Genomic DNA, 15,244 nt, shown 5'->3' with positions numbered 1-15,244 from the left:
CTACTTAGTGAGTTTAAGACAGAAATCGTGCTTTTGACTGACTCTAAGTGGTTTCTAAAACCAAAAGTGTGAATAAATCAAAGTTTAAGGCTGTACTCTTTTAAAATGTTTAGCTTCATTGAAAACGTTAAGTATAAAACATCTGGGATCCCAAAATAAGGTTTACAAAATATTTACAACTCAAAAATAGATTTACACTTGATCAACTATCAAAAGAATGGTAAATACAGCCATATACAAAAATGCCCCCAACCAAAGCAGTCGAGCAGGCCGAACATGTACGCGCCGCCCCCACGCTCTCCATACTCATGGCCGGTTGACTGACTCTTTGCTTTTACCTGCAACACGGAGCACCCGTGAGCCGAAGCCCAGCAAGAAAACCCAAATAGTAGATAACATATGCAAATAATATAGCTGACATAATCCACTGATAAACAGGAAAACCATTAGACTAAACAAGCACGGCCATGCCGCCCCAGAGGCCTTACCGAAGCCTGGGGTCTCGGTCCTCACCGTAAGGATAACTCATGTATCCCTTGGGTCCCACCCTGGCTATAAGCATCCCATGTGCTGAGTGTTACTTCCGGCCCCAAGGCCGTACCCGGCCTTCGCCGCTCTCGGCCTTAGCCGTTCATTTCATTATAATAACACGTATACTACATTTGAAATAAACATTCAAACATATAATAGTTCATCTAAGATTACACATTTGCACATAATACAATCTAGGGCCATGCCCTGCAATCACACTGTGGGCCCATGCCCTATTCTCGGGTGTTACGGTTTTCTTACCTGTATCCCGAGCTTTCCGATGCACCAAGGTCACAAGCACGGTCCTCTAATACGAGCCTCCCCGAAATCCTAGTCACAACACACATAAAACACTTTTAATACTAACCAAGCCCAAGACCACTTCCCGGGACCAATCCCGTACTCTCGGGACCTCAAATTCCTTAAAACAATATATTGGAACCAACCCCCCGCGTCCCCGGGCAAAAGCCCAAAATTGCAAACTTTCATGCCCAGAAAACGGCCTAGCGCCGCGGCGCTACCTAAGAGGGCCGCGGCGCCCAGCAAGTCAGAGAGCCTCTCCTGACTGGAACATCCTCGCGCCGCGGCGCCCAAGAACAGGGCCGCGACGCTCCATCGCGAACCCAGATTTTCTGGGTTTTCCCATGCGTTTTTCCTGAGCTTCAACCTCCCCAAATCATCCTAAACAAATACCTAAACCCCAAAATCAAATCAAGACCTCATATGAACCATCTAACAACCTATAGATACTAGAATCAAGAGCAAAACACCATCACACCCAAAAATCCACCCCTTGATTTCTAATTTCAGCAACTCAAACCAAAACTCAAAAAAACTAACTCAAGCTTTAGATTCACAAGTCAAAACAGAAATCAAACTTAAATATGCATAAGATCCTTACCTCAAGTGGAGAATCCACACTAAAAGCTTCCTTGATCTCCTCCTAAACTCCCACTTCAGCCCCTTCTACACCTCTTCTCCTTTCCTCTTCTTGCCCTAGCCTTTCTTTCTTCTTCTTTTTCTTCTCTTCCAATTTTATCAAAACACCAAATGACCCAATGCCCAAACCGTGTACCCCATAAACCCAGCTGAAAATTGTCTAATTGCCTTGCCAAATGACCAATTTACGCCTTCCTAATAACCCTTCCTAACTAAACCTTCAAGGGCACTTAAGTTCTTTCACTTCTATTTCATTTCTACCATTTTCTATCTAAAACTTGTTACTCACAGCAGTTACAAATGGTTACCCAGGTTACTGAATCGCCAAAACTATAACCATTAGTTCTCACTTCAACTTACGAAATTCCTAAAGTACCCCTAGGCTCCTCCCGAGCCGGGTATAAAATCCCGTTGTGACTTTTAGACTAATTGGCTCACTAGGACCGTCTCGATGCGTGCATCCTGATAAAAACACCACGCTCACATGGCACAAATCACATAATACAATTATCACAGTTATGCCCTAAAATGGCCAGATTACAATTATGCTCTTCTTAAGACAATCAGGTCTACATGCATACTAATTCACATAGTCATGCATCTCAAATAATCAAATAGTCATATAACGTGCATTAAATCATAATCATGCATAAAACTCATTAAATTCACACACAAAATCCCATCATGCCCTCCAGGCACACTACTCAAGGCCCTTAAGCCTTAATAGCGAATTTGGGGTCGTTACAAAAGTACAGTAGTTGCATAGACACAATTTCTTGAGCAATGCAACAGTTACTTCCACATATGACAACTAACAAAAACACTCTCAACATACAATGGCCAATTGGCAATGTTGTAGGCTTTGTCCTGGCCTAAGAAACCCTTGTTCCAACCAAACATGAGGTGAAGAATGAAATGTCATTATGAAAGTAGTCAAGGTCTTTAATACAGAGTTGCCTAAGTAAGGGAAGTAAGCGAAAAATAGGATAGACTAACAACAAGAGAAATGTTCTAATAAATCAGACTCAGGTTAAACCAACTATAAAAAGCCATATACCGTGTATTCTATTTCTTCACAGCCAAAGTCTATTCACGCAAATATATGCTACAGAATACCCATTTACGGGATCATTGATCTAACAACTTAGCACATAGAAGAGGTATCTAATTACCATCAACCAGTAGCATGTCTCCAACCTCCACATCATTCACAAAGGCATCATAATTCACGCTACAGTGTTTTCTGTGCTGACTCCTCTTTTAATTGTAAAATTAAATTCTTGTCCTTCTTCAAGCATTATAGGTTGAGGTAAATCTCCACTTCGAAACTCAGGCCCCTGCAAGAAGAAATTGGTTGTCTCACACTCTCTTGTATTCATTACACCTTCACAACACATGTAAGAAAAAAGATATAAATAAATGAGGATGAGACTCTCTTGTACTAAAGACACACTAATCTTAAAGGAAGTTAATCGTAAAAGGCACGATGTTTTCAACTGTCACTCCAATCATAGTTTTAGCTTTTTAGACACTGTACACTTTGTGAATATAGAAAAGGGTGCACTCTATACTTAATATTATAGCTTGAACTTGACATCAGAAGCAAGTATTTGATTCAGAGGAGAAGAGTAAAAGAAATTATAGCAAGCACAAAATATATTAATTCTAATAACTTATCATATTTGTCATTGTTAAAACAAAAAATCATATGCTTTATATGAAACAACTTATACTTTAATGCGGGCACTATCTATAGGCTTGTGTCATAAAGAAAAAGGGCCAACACACCTTGGTGTCCAGCATTATGGCGACGACCTTGTCATCAAACTGAGAGTTGTACTCTTTAACAAGATCAATGGTTTTCTGGTGTGATGAATGGTCCCCATGAGACATATTTAAATGTGCCACATTCATTCCAGTTTCTGCCAGTTTCCATATCATCTCACGTGTGCTTGTGGAGGGACCAATTGTACAAACTATCTTCGTTTTTCTTCGACTGTTCGGAGTTGCCCTTGCCTGACCCATAGAGTAATATTCAATGGACTGATCATCATAAAGAGAGTACTTGTCCTGAAAAAGAAGAAAACCAAAAGAAAAAAACATAAATTATGAATACTTCAAGTTTACATAATGCTTTTTTAAATAAGAATTAACAAAATATGAATAATAATATGCACATCCACTTCAAAAATTCACCATGGCTTTATATGTTTCCGGAAACCATGCAAGGGAAAGAATATATATACACATGTAACCTTATAACAGTCCCTTAAAATTGTACAATTACCATATAGAGAACATTTCCATAAAACAAAACCCCAATAGGGTGAATTTAACAACTCCAAAAACGAAACGGAATGACCAAAGTTAAAGAATCAATTCAAAAAAATGGAAAAAGGCATAGCTCATCTTCGTTTACGTTATTACGAGGCTTCCCAAATTTCTCAGCAACCAAACAGCAAAAACAAACAAAGTCATAGCCACTCAAAACCAAAACCCAGAACGGAAAGTATACATACAGGGCTCCCCGCAAGGCCATTAGGCGAGTTGAGCTGGCCTCGGTATCTCTCCTCGGCTATCGTTATGGATCTAACAGTGAATGCATGGCTCTTCTGGGCACGTTTCTTTTTGGGTCTGGATTGAAATGCAAGGAAATCGCTAAGGCGCTTGGAGGACAGTAGAAAATCAGGGGTCCTCTCAGCATCACTCAACAACCCAGACATTGATATGAAGAAGACACCACCCTTTGCCCTTTGAGCCATTACCATGAACCCTCACCACCACCACCATCACGCCTACAAACCTGCATAACACACACAAAACATTTTCTCAAATCATGTATAAATATATAAACTTTAAATTAGCCAACATAGTATATTTTTTGAGAGCCAAAAGAAAACAATAAAGACACTAATATATAGTACCTCAGCCTTGATAGTGTGAAGCATTCTGCCATTAACTTTGGTTTAAATACAACTAACTAAGGTTCTTCAAGAATAACTTGCAAAACCTTTGAAAGGGGCAACGCACTGAGCCCTCCGAACTCACAGCTACTGATCACGATTTCAACTCCACAACCACAAGGTTGGACTCTTAAGAAATGACCTTGAGGCAGGGGAGTACAGCTAGTTGAGCTCCCAGCGTTGCCATGGTGATGGTTAGTCGACCCAATACTACTCGAATCTGACAAGTAAGAGTATTTCTTTAAATAATCTCTCTTAGCATCAAGTTCTTTGATTTTAAACAGGATTTGTTTTATATACCTTGCACCCTCGTTGATGTGATCGGAAATAGAACGCTGTCCCTGAAATCCCACCAAGTTATATATTACCATAACCCTAAACTCGATCATATATATATTTCCAGTCAACAAAGTTACATATATATGTATATACACACCTGAGAGAGCAAAGTTAGAGAGATGAAGGGGAGAGAACCTTCACAGGCGGGGTGAGCATCCAGGCGGCGTGCATGAGGCAGCAGAGTAATTTGGGGGAAAATGAGTTTTAGGGATTTGGGGAAATGAGAGAAATGAGTTTCGGTTTTGGGGTATTGAGAAGGGAAATGAGAAAAGAAAATGGGGCTCATTTTTTTTTAGTGAGAGAAGACGCGGGAACGTTTGCCGCTTCTTATGTTAAGAAAATATAATACTTTTTCAATAGTATTATATTCATGTGTTGTGGAAAGTGATTTTTGGTGTAGTGTACCCTGATGGTCAATTAGAGGCACAGCCTCTGCATCTGGAGGGAGTCGGGCCGCGACTTGCCCCCTAGGGTTGCAGTGCACCCTTATGTCAGCAGCCTTCCCTGGGCCTTCTGGGGCACCAGCGCCCATGATTTGCGTTGCGGCACGCCCCTGTGAATCCAGAAAACCCAGTTCCTTTTCTTCATTTTCTTCAAGCTAAGCCCATAAGAACACACCCTAACCATAATCAAACCTGAAAATCGAGTCTAGAATCCACAATAACACAACAAAGTTATCATAATTACCTAGAAACTATCCCATGTCCTCAACATAACTCAGATTTAGACCCAAAGTTTAAACCTCAATAAAACCTAAACCATAGGAGAATTCATCAAGAAAACAGGGTACAAACCTTACCTCCAACTGTAGACTATGCCCCTGAACTAATCCTTCAGTGATCATAGCTCCAATTCCACAGTTTCCAAGCTTCCCATCTTCAGATTCCTAAGAAATTTCTTCAGTTTTTTTTCCAGCTCAAGCCTAAGCTTTCCCCAAGGTTTTCCTTCAGCCTTCAAGCCTTCCAAAGGGAGGAGAGAGAGAGAGACACATAAAAGAGAGAAAGAAAGTCTATTGGATATTCCTAATTGTTTCTCAAAGTCTCTAGCCCCAGCCAAGATCCATCCAATAGTCATTAAAAGACCATATTGCCCCCCCTAAGTATTCCCTTAACCTTGAATGGCCCCAAGGGCAAAATTGTCATTTTCCACATTTCCCCCTAATTCCTCGAGTAGTCCTATAAATTCCCAATTAACCCTGCCATGCCTATTTAACCACAAAATACTTACCCATTACTCAATAAACTCCAAATATACATTAAACTTCCCAAAATACCCCTAGGCTCGCCTCGAACCGGGTATTAAACCCCGTTGTGACTATTCCGCTAGTCCACTCACTAGGATCGCCTCAAGCCCTATACTACAAATATATCCACATAATAATGAGGTCTCAATCTTTTACTCACATATAATAACATTTATGCCCGCAACAGCCAATATTAAAAATATGCCCCAACTATCAAGAATGGGCCCACATGCATATTTAATACAAATAAACATGCATTTAAATATATTCATTTCATCATATATATCATGCATGCAACAAAGTCACGTATTTAACCAACTAATCACACATACATCCAATTATGCCCTCCTGACACGCTAATCAAGGCATTAAACCTTATTAGCATTTTTGGGACGTTACAACTATCCCCTCCTTATTGAAATTTCGTCCTTGAAATTTATTCAAACACTTCGGGATACAAATCCCGTAAACCTGACTGCAATCACAGAGTCTGGTCCTGTACCTTTTTATCCTTCAGTAACACTCTCATTAGAGTGACAGTCTTATTCCATAAGACCTTATCTTATTTATCATAATTCCATTAGCTTTTCCTTGTGCAATAACTCCTGCTGGAATCCTAGGGTCTCCTCACCATGTCAGCGGTGATATCATACATTTCTTTCCATGAAATTGGCACCAGCAACATTCATAAGCCACCACCCATACTAGGGTAAGGCTAATTTGTAGGCCCCTGGCCTAGTCCTTGATAAGATCTCAGAAGTCTTATAAAATTGGGAGTCAAAACTCCTCTTTCTTTCCCAAAATATCTTATCCTTTCTTGTCTACAATATTCAGAGAAATACAAAGTCTCCCGTCCTGGAACCTCGTGTTCCCATATTTGAAATTTGCGAACTCTTATGTCCTTTCAGATAGGCAGACACTTCTGCCCTAACAATCCCAATAACTTCATTGGTATTTCCAAACCTATACTGAACCACAATATTCTCTGTCTTTCATTTCATTACTTGGAACAAACACTTCTCGCTCTCTACCTTACTTTACCTTATTCAGAGACACCCTAGCGATTGACCGGCATTCACCACTATGACTATTCAATCAAGGGACCGTACTTATCTCAATGCCCCAAACACTTACACATTCGATGTATAATTCTCAAAATCTGAGTCGCTTCTTCAGATTGTCAATTAATCTGAAGGTAACCCTTAATTCTAAGTCTCGATCTTATACTCTTTGTCTTCTACATCCTTTTCTAGAACTTGGAAAATAAAGGGTCTCAGTCCAACACCATCAACTTCAGTGTCTCACGGAGACATATGGTCTGCCGTCGCTCAGACACATTATCGTGATACTCGTTCACACGAATCAAGGTGTGTTAACTCAATCTGTTGAGTCACAACCTTTCATGTCCAGCCTTCTTACTTGCAGTCTAATATGGTCCACCCTTACGGTCCACTACTATACCTTTTTACCTCCCAATATACGGATTTTAGATCTTAACATCCATTTAAAATTTCTAGTTACAATATTCATAAGGAGGTAGTATAATACTCATCTAGAATCTCCACCTCAACACCAGGTTCCATCGGATCACTCATCTGAACTTCATATCTTAATCCATTCATACCAAAATAGTAGGATTCTTAACTATTCCCACTAGACCTCCTCCATGAGCTTCATTGTCCATAGAGTTACAACTACCAACTATCAACTGCAGATACTATACCAATCTTGATCGTTACCCCGTCTGACTTTACTGTAATCATGGCGTCTTCCCCACTGGTGCAGAACTTTCCAGCTCAAAATGTTAGCTTCCGTATTAATTTTCTTTATGCAATCGAGGGTTCCAATGTGAATCACCCATTAATTCCCATTAGGTCTTGGTCTCAAGGTTATTCCTCTACAGATGACTAAACACTTAAATCCTTTGTGCTAATACATTCACTTCTATTTCGTGGGTGCCAGCACTATACCCTAACCATGGCTATCTAGCATTACCGCCAACTTAATGCTCCATGTATAATATTTGTGTTCTTATTCTTTCATCTACCATGAAGCACGAACAACCATCCTTTCAGTCTATACCTTGGCGCTTCTTAGTCTTTGATGCACTGCCTTATAGTTTCATGTCTTAAGCAAAGACAATATCCATCATGTTGTCCTCTCGTATCCGTCGAATACATACGGATTCTAATACCATAGGGTGCTAACCAATCCTTATTCTATCTTCTGAAAATCCAATACGAAACTATCCATTCAGACAAACTTTAGGTTCTTGTGTTATCTCAATCTTGGGTATAGTTATCTTCGAAGATGCTTCAAGTAGTAGCTGACGTGTCTTATCGGTCTCACTATACTTCTCACCCCTCAGGTGTTCTTCAGTAATTTCTTTGTGGCTTATAACTGAATTCTTTCATACATGATCTCATCACTTCCTATAAACGTGACCTTGAATACCTTTGGAGAAATCAAAGCTTACACTTTCTGGAGCCTTACCTGAAACCCTGCTTCATCAGTCTTAGTATTATCAACGTAGTAGTCGTTCGCGTTTTGCTTCTAATTGGGAGTATACCAACACATTCCTAACCAATCTAGATATGACTCATCCATGTCGTTCCTGTACTCTCTGCTTGTCGAACTTACTTGTGTCATTGAACCATTGGTCAATTAAGAACCTTCGCTGATAATCCATCACACCCTACTTGGTGCAAGAAGTAATTCCTAGAACGTCTCTTTCCTAGATCCTCGGCTGGTAATAACCAAATCGAAGATCAATTCCTGAGAACATTGTCCTATCTTGCAACTAGGCAATTATACCCTTCATCCTTAACAGGAAATGTCGACGCGTCCCACGATGCGATGCTCCGTCTGATCCATCCTCAAATCAAATACTTCTTCAACTGAACCATTAATTCTTTCTGCTAAGCTAATATCATTCTTCACGATGTCCCTGATACCAATTCTATCCATACCTAAAGCCCGTAGCGTACCCAAAAATTCCTTGCGCACCCATCTAGAACCTTACTGGCCAATCCAATCTCCATTCAGTTTAACTGATATATTCCAAGTGGTACCTACCACAATATCGAGGCATCCCATAGACGTAATTGGCTCCTTCCCTTTCAAATCCAGACATTATTACCATCTCCTGCAATCCATGGTTGTCCCTTATTTAACAGATTAGCTCTTACTCAGAATCGTATCAAAACTCTCATACGAAGAACTCAATCACTTTTAGTGTAAACCTTTTACCAATAATACTCTAGCCTTCCTCTTGGAAATGACCAACTTTTTCCCAACAGGCACCAATATCTCAAGCCCCATTGTATAGCAAACTTGAAGTGTGTGCTCCATTTATGTGTCTATTCCAAGAGATACGTAGCACCAGACTCAATCAGCCCAATGTATAATAAGGTACAAGGACTAGAAAGCCAACCGGTTACCTTCGAGGGACAAGCCTCGAGCTCTAACTGTATCAAGGCAGACCAGTCCTCCCTTCTCTAATGTCGGGCAATCCACCCTAACGTGCTGAACCATTCCAAATCAAAAGCGGATTGACCAACCCATCAAATTGTAGACATACTCTATCATTATCTTACCATTCTGAGCTGAGTTCATAAACTCATTAGTCTTCGCAGTTCAAACTACATCACAGTAGTCTTTTTTTATCAAATCACTGTTTGAATTCCTCCCAACCAACCATGACAACATTGTGGGTCTAGGGTACTACTTCCCACCACGTCCAGGCATCCTCCTGTCGCATGCGCATGGCACAACTACTCTATCATGGCCTACCATTCTCATATCAATAAGGATGGAGTTAATCATGCCCATCTACTAATCAGTTCTTGAGCAAACCAAAACCTCCCCTAGAAACTGGAGGATAATGCTTCTAAAGTCTTTCATACGATAACTCTTATCTGTTTCCATCCTCAGGTTGGACCAACACTGGTGCACTTACTATCAAGATATACGAAGCAGCATTTCCCCAATGAAACCCGCTGTCTTAACCATCTAATCCCCTCATCCTGATATAGCAGCCTTACTCGCATACCAGCAAACATCTATTGCAAATTCCATGGGCAAATGGAGGGTTTCGTCACTAACTATCATCTGCAACCCCCCATTCTAACGATACCAGGTCCAATTAACTATCTTGGAAAAATACATTATGAATCAGTTCGCAAACACTAACTTAACCTTTCAACCCTGATATTCATATCCAGAATCATCCTACGGGTTGTCCAAACAATCACAATAATCACACGCACAATATACATATCAAAACACCAATCTACATTACTCATGCATTAATTATCAAATTCTATTACTACCAAATACACTCATCCACATCATGCTTTCTCTATACTAACACGCAGATAAGGCATATAGATTCAATTTAAACAATTAACCACATAATCATGTCATTAAGTACCTAACCATGAGTCGAGCTTATCTTTAGCAGTGAGTGTACATGCCCAGCCAATCTTCAGGAACCCTTAAACCTAGACCTTTTTGATGCCAAATTGTAACGCCCTGGATAACCAAGACTGTTACATTGTGTGTTTAAAATAGTGCTTAACCTTCTAAGCAAGTCGTTTGAACTTAAATGTGTAATTAAAGACTAAGTCTAGGTTAAGTAATAAAATATTTCATCAACAAATAGTTTATTTTACATTAAAATATTAAGTTTGTACACGGGATCCCAAAAATCAATTTACAGACCTGTAAAAAACAAATAGATTACAACTTAGTCGTCCTAAGCGGCAAAACAGGGTATAACCCTAGTTCCTCCCAAGCTCTCCCAACTGTGGCGATCGGGTACGATGCATATGTTCACACCGCCCCTGAAACTCTCCAACTCATGGTTGGTCCAGCAACCAACTCCCTTACCTGCACCACGTAGCACCCGTGAGCCAAGGCCCAACAAGAAAACTTAAAACAACATGCACAACTAGGCAATAGTATAAAAGTAGTAAATATAATTCACCAGATTCAACTAATAATAGATTATATGTAACAAACTCAATAGAACTACTTATCATAATCAAACGTATAAATAAATCTCATGAATCAATACAAATAGTTAAGTGCGAACCGCGCTTCTGTTTATTGTATAATGTCCGAGCCCGACGCCCTTAGGCTGAGTCCACTGGCTTTATAACCGACCCCAGCACCCTTTAGGCTGGGCTACGTTCTGCATGCTTGTTATCGACCCCCAGCACCCTTAGGCGAGCCTGTAAACAAATATAATCACAGATGTACAATGCATAGCAAGTAATCAATGGCAGCGTATACAAGCATGCTCAATCAGATATTCTCAACTACAGATATGTTCATATTCATAATATATTCATACAAGGGGTTTAAGGTCCAATCACAACTCGGGTGCAGTTTTTTTACCTCAGGTCCCGAGCAACTAGCATGTGATAGCCCCGAGCATAATCCCTAATGCTTGAGCCCTTGCATTATAACCTAGTCACAATGCGATAATGGATAACCATAAGATCTTAAACCATTTTAAAGCTTTGGAATCAAATACTAGCCTTTGGGACCTTGAATCCTACTAAACCAGGTAGTAGAATTCGTCCCGAGCGCTTAGGTATTAATCCCCAAGCCTCCCTGAGACTTAAGACAAACCTTGGCCAGAACTGTCTAGGCGGGCCGCGACCTAGCTCTAAGGGTCGCGGCACGCCTCAAGTCAGAGGCGCAGCCTCTACATCTGGAGGGAGGCGGGCCGCGACTTGCCCCCTAGGGTCGCAGTGCACCCTCATGTGAGCAGCCCTCCCTAGGCCTTCTGGGGCACGAGGGCCGCGTCGCCCATGAAATGGGTCGCGGCGCGCCCCGCGAACCCATAAAACCTAGTTCCTTTTCTGCGTTTTCTTCAAGCTAAACCCTTAAGAACACACCTTAACCATAATCAAACGTGAAAATTGAGTCTAGAATCCACAATAACACAACATAGTTATCATAATTACCCTAGAAACTAACCCATATCCTCAATAGAACTCAGATTCATACCCAAAGTTTAAACCTCAATAAAACCTAAACCATAGCAGAATTCATTAAGAAAATAGGGTTCAAACCTTACCTCCAATTGCAAACTATGCCCCTTAACTAATCCTTCAGTGACCCTAGCTCTAGTTCCTCAGTTCCCAAGCTTCCCATCTTCAAATTCCTAAGCAATTTCTTCAGTTTTTTAATTCCAGCTTAAGTCCGAGCTTTCCCCAAGGTTTTCCTTCAGCCTTCCAAAGGGAGGAGAAAGAGAGAGAGAGAGACGTAAAAGAGAGAAAGAGAGTCTCTTGGATATTCCTGATTGTTTCTAAAAGTTTCTAGCCCCAGCCAAGATCCATCCAATAGTTAGTAAAAGACCATATTTCCCCCCTAAGTATATTCTTAACCTTAAATGGCCCCAAGGGCAAAATCTTCATTTGCCACATTTCCTGCTAATTCCTTGAGTAGTCCTATAAATTTTCAATTAACCCCGACGTCCCCATTTAATCACCAAATACTTACCCATTACTCAATAAACCCCAAATATACATTAAACTTCCCAAAATACCCCTAGGCTCGCCCCGAGATGGGTATTAAACCCCACTGTGACTATTCCGCTAATCCGCTCACTAGGATCGCCTCGAGTCGTATACTACAAATATATCCACATAATAATGTGGTCTCAATTATTTACTCACATATAGTTACATTTATGCCTGCAACGGGCCAATATTACAAATATGCCCCAACTATCAAGAATGGGCCCACATGCATATTTAATACAAATAAACATGCATTTAAATATATTCATTTCATTCATATATATCATGCATGCCACATAGTCACGCATTTAACCAACTAATCACACATACATCCAATTATGCCCTCCTGGCATGCTAATCAAGGCATTAAACCTTATTAGCATTTTTTGGATGTTGCACGTGCTACTCGCGACCTATTGGGCTCGACATGGTTTGGGCCGACAGGGTTTGGTTGCTCATCGTTCATTGGGCCCTGGTTGGGTGTGGACCTCTCCTGGGAGCCCATGGAAAGCATTTTTCCATGCCACACGTACAAGGTGGAAAATATGGATAACATTTACCCCCTAAGTCTTTATCTGCGTTCGCGCGATGGAGACTTGCCTTTTTCATCCCAGATCAATTACCTATTTTCAGGTTCATTTACCTATGTCCCGGTTCATTTACCAAGACTTGATTAATTTACTAAGGGGACAACTGGTCAATCCTCGTCCTTTCGACTCCCCACAGTCTGGGATACGTGTCTCCAGGTAGATGATATGTCTGTACCACTCATGCCCAAAAAATCTAGGGAAAATATTTTGATGACCGAGGTGACTGATGGAAGTCAGCGCATTTCCTGAAGCGTCCTATCTATAGGGTGCTTTGAGCACTCGAGTGGGCTGTTTAATGCTTCTGCATTATTGGGAGCCGTTAGATTGGGATTGTTTTGGGATTTTCAATGTGGATCGTTGGATGAGGGAGGTGCGGATCATGAATTGACGAATCCACGATTTAGCACTTAATGCTTATGTGCCATTTGGGACTATTGGATGAGGATTGTCTTGGGATTCTCATTGTGGACCGTTGGATTGAATATGAATTTTTCTTCCCATAAATACCTGAGTAGGCTCCCTTCCACACTTTTACTGATCCCCAATTCTAAAATTAGAGAGCAGAGAGCTAAAACCCTGAATGTCTGAAGTTGCCGAAAAACTTCTCCGAGGGTTAGTGCATCTTCGTGCCCATCTGTTTCTGATGAAGCCCTTTTTCACTCATCAAGAAGACAACCTTGTTCCAGTCGATCCGTCTGGGAGCGTCGATGAACTGTTGTATTGCCTCCTCAGGTTCAGGGTCGAATTTCTGCCAGCGTTGTCGCTTGTATCTCAATGAATTCCAGATCCACTATCCCACAATAAGTTTTCTGGTCGTTTCTTTATTTCTTTTTGTCATTTTTGTTGTCATGTTGTTTCCGCGACCATATAGCCATTAGGGTCGTGACCATCGTGTAGGGTGGCTCTAAGTAGTGGTAGTGATAGAGATGAACAATAGGGAACTTTCTAGGTGATACTCCACTGTAGATAACTTGATTGATGGAGCGGGCTTGATTTCTCTGAATCATTAAACTCAGGAGTCTAAAAATCGTTTGGGTAAATTAGTTTATTAGAAAATACCCTTGGCCTTTAGTTCCCAACTTATGTTCCTGGGATCTTAATTGGTCCCGAATCTGGGTCCGGAGGGGACCTCTCCAAGAAGCTTTTAGGAGAATCCCCATACCATAACCAATTTTCTTCGGTTTTGGTGCTAATTGCTTGGTTCTCGCTTTTCATGTTGTCTCCAAGTCTTCGACCATGGGTCGTTGCGTCACCCTCTACACGAAAGATATAGTGAATGCGGACCCCATCGTCTTGGAGGGACATAAACTTCCTATTGTAAACATGTGAGAAATGGACAGGGAAGTGAACGAGTTCCAAAACTATCGAATGTTGAACGCTCTGCAAAAATCCCTCGGGGTAGAGTCGACTCCAGGGCTCTTCTACAATAGGCTGACACAGAAAGAAAAGAAGGCTCGCACTGGAGTGGACACATTTAGGGCCTGGAGTGTAGGACATATCAGTGCGAGAGCCACTCTCCTGCTCCACTATTACTTCGCACGGTTCGTCAAGTTTATGGGGATCGCGCCTTTCCAGCTTTTTCCCCAAGCATACAAGTTGCTTACGGGATGGCGTATATTTTGTGCCTCGAATGAGATCATGGAACCCACCCCCCTTGGAGGTGTTGTACTATTATCGGTTGGAGCCGTAGTTGAACTCCAAAGACAAAACGAGGGATGGATTTTATCGGTTGAAGAGTCGTGGCGTCATTCCGGCTCCATATAGCTCTTGGAAACATCACCCGGATGTCAGATACTATTGGTTCATGACATCCGAATTCCTACTAGAGAATAACCCTACCTTGGTGCTGGACTTTCCTGTGAACAAGTCCATATGCTCAAACCCGGCTCACTAAGTCAATCCTGGACCATAAAAAGTTTTATGCCACCCTTAGTGCCGAGGAGATGGATGTGGGAGGGTTTGTGACCACGGAGAATGTAATGCCCCGGATTCCCTATTACGGTTAACGGCTGGATTTGTAGGCCGGGAGGGCCATAATTGGTTAATTACGCTATTTAATGTGTTTATGCGTGTTTATGAGAATGATATTATAATATAATGTTAATT

General features: G+C 41.2%; 1 protein-coding gene across 1 annotated transcript; it reads right to left on the bottom strand.

The window, feature by feature from the left end:
- Positions 1 to 2,665: 2,665 nt before the first annotated feature.
- On the bottom strand, positions 2,666 to 4,220 carry LOC133821513 (pyruvate kinase isozyme G, chloroplastic-like). Its single transcript, XM_062253761.1, has 3 exons — positions 3,990 to 4,220; positions 3,259 to 3,540; positions 2,666 to 2,807 (listed from the first exon to the last, which is right to left on the bottom strand). Exons 1-3 carry the CDS (start codon positions 4,191 to 4,193, stop codon positions 2,697 to 2,699), a joined length of 597 nt encoding a protein of 198 aa, XP_062109745.1. The 5' UTR covers positions 4,194 to 4,220; the 3' UTR covers positions 2,666 to 2,696.
- Positions 4,221 to 15,244: the final 11,024 nt, after the last annotated feature.

This window comes from Humulus lupulus, chromosome 3 (assembly GCF_963169125.1).
Source record: "Humulus lupulus chromosome 3, drHumLupu1.1, whole genome shotgun sequence".
NCBI lineage: Eukaryota > Viridiplantae > Streptophyta > Magnoliopsida > Rosales > Cannabaceae > Humulus > Humulus lupulus.
Note: the sequence above shows the minus strand (reverse complement) of the source record. Positions and strands in the feature narration are given on the sequence as shown.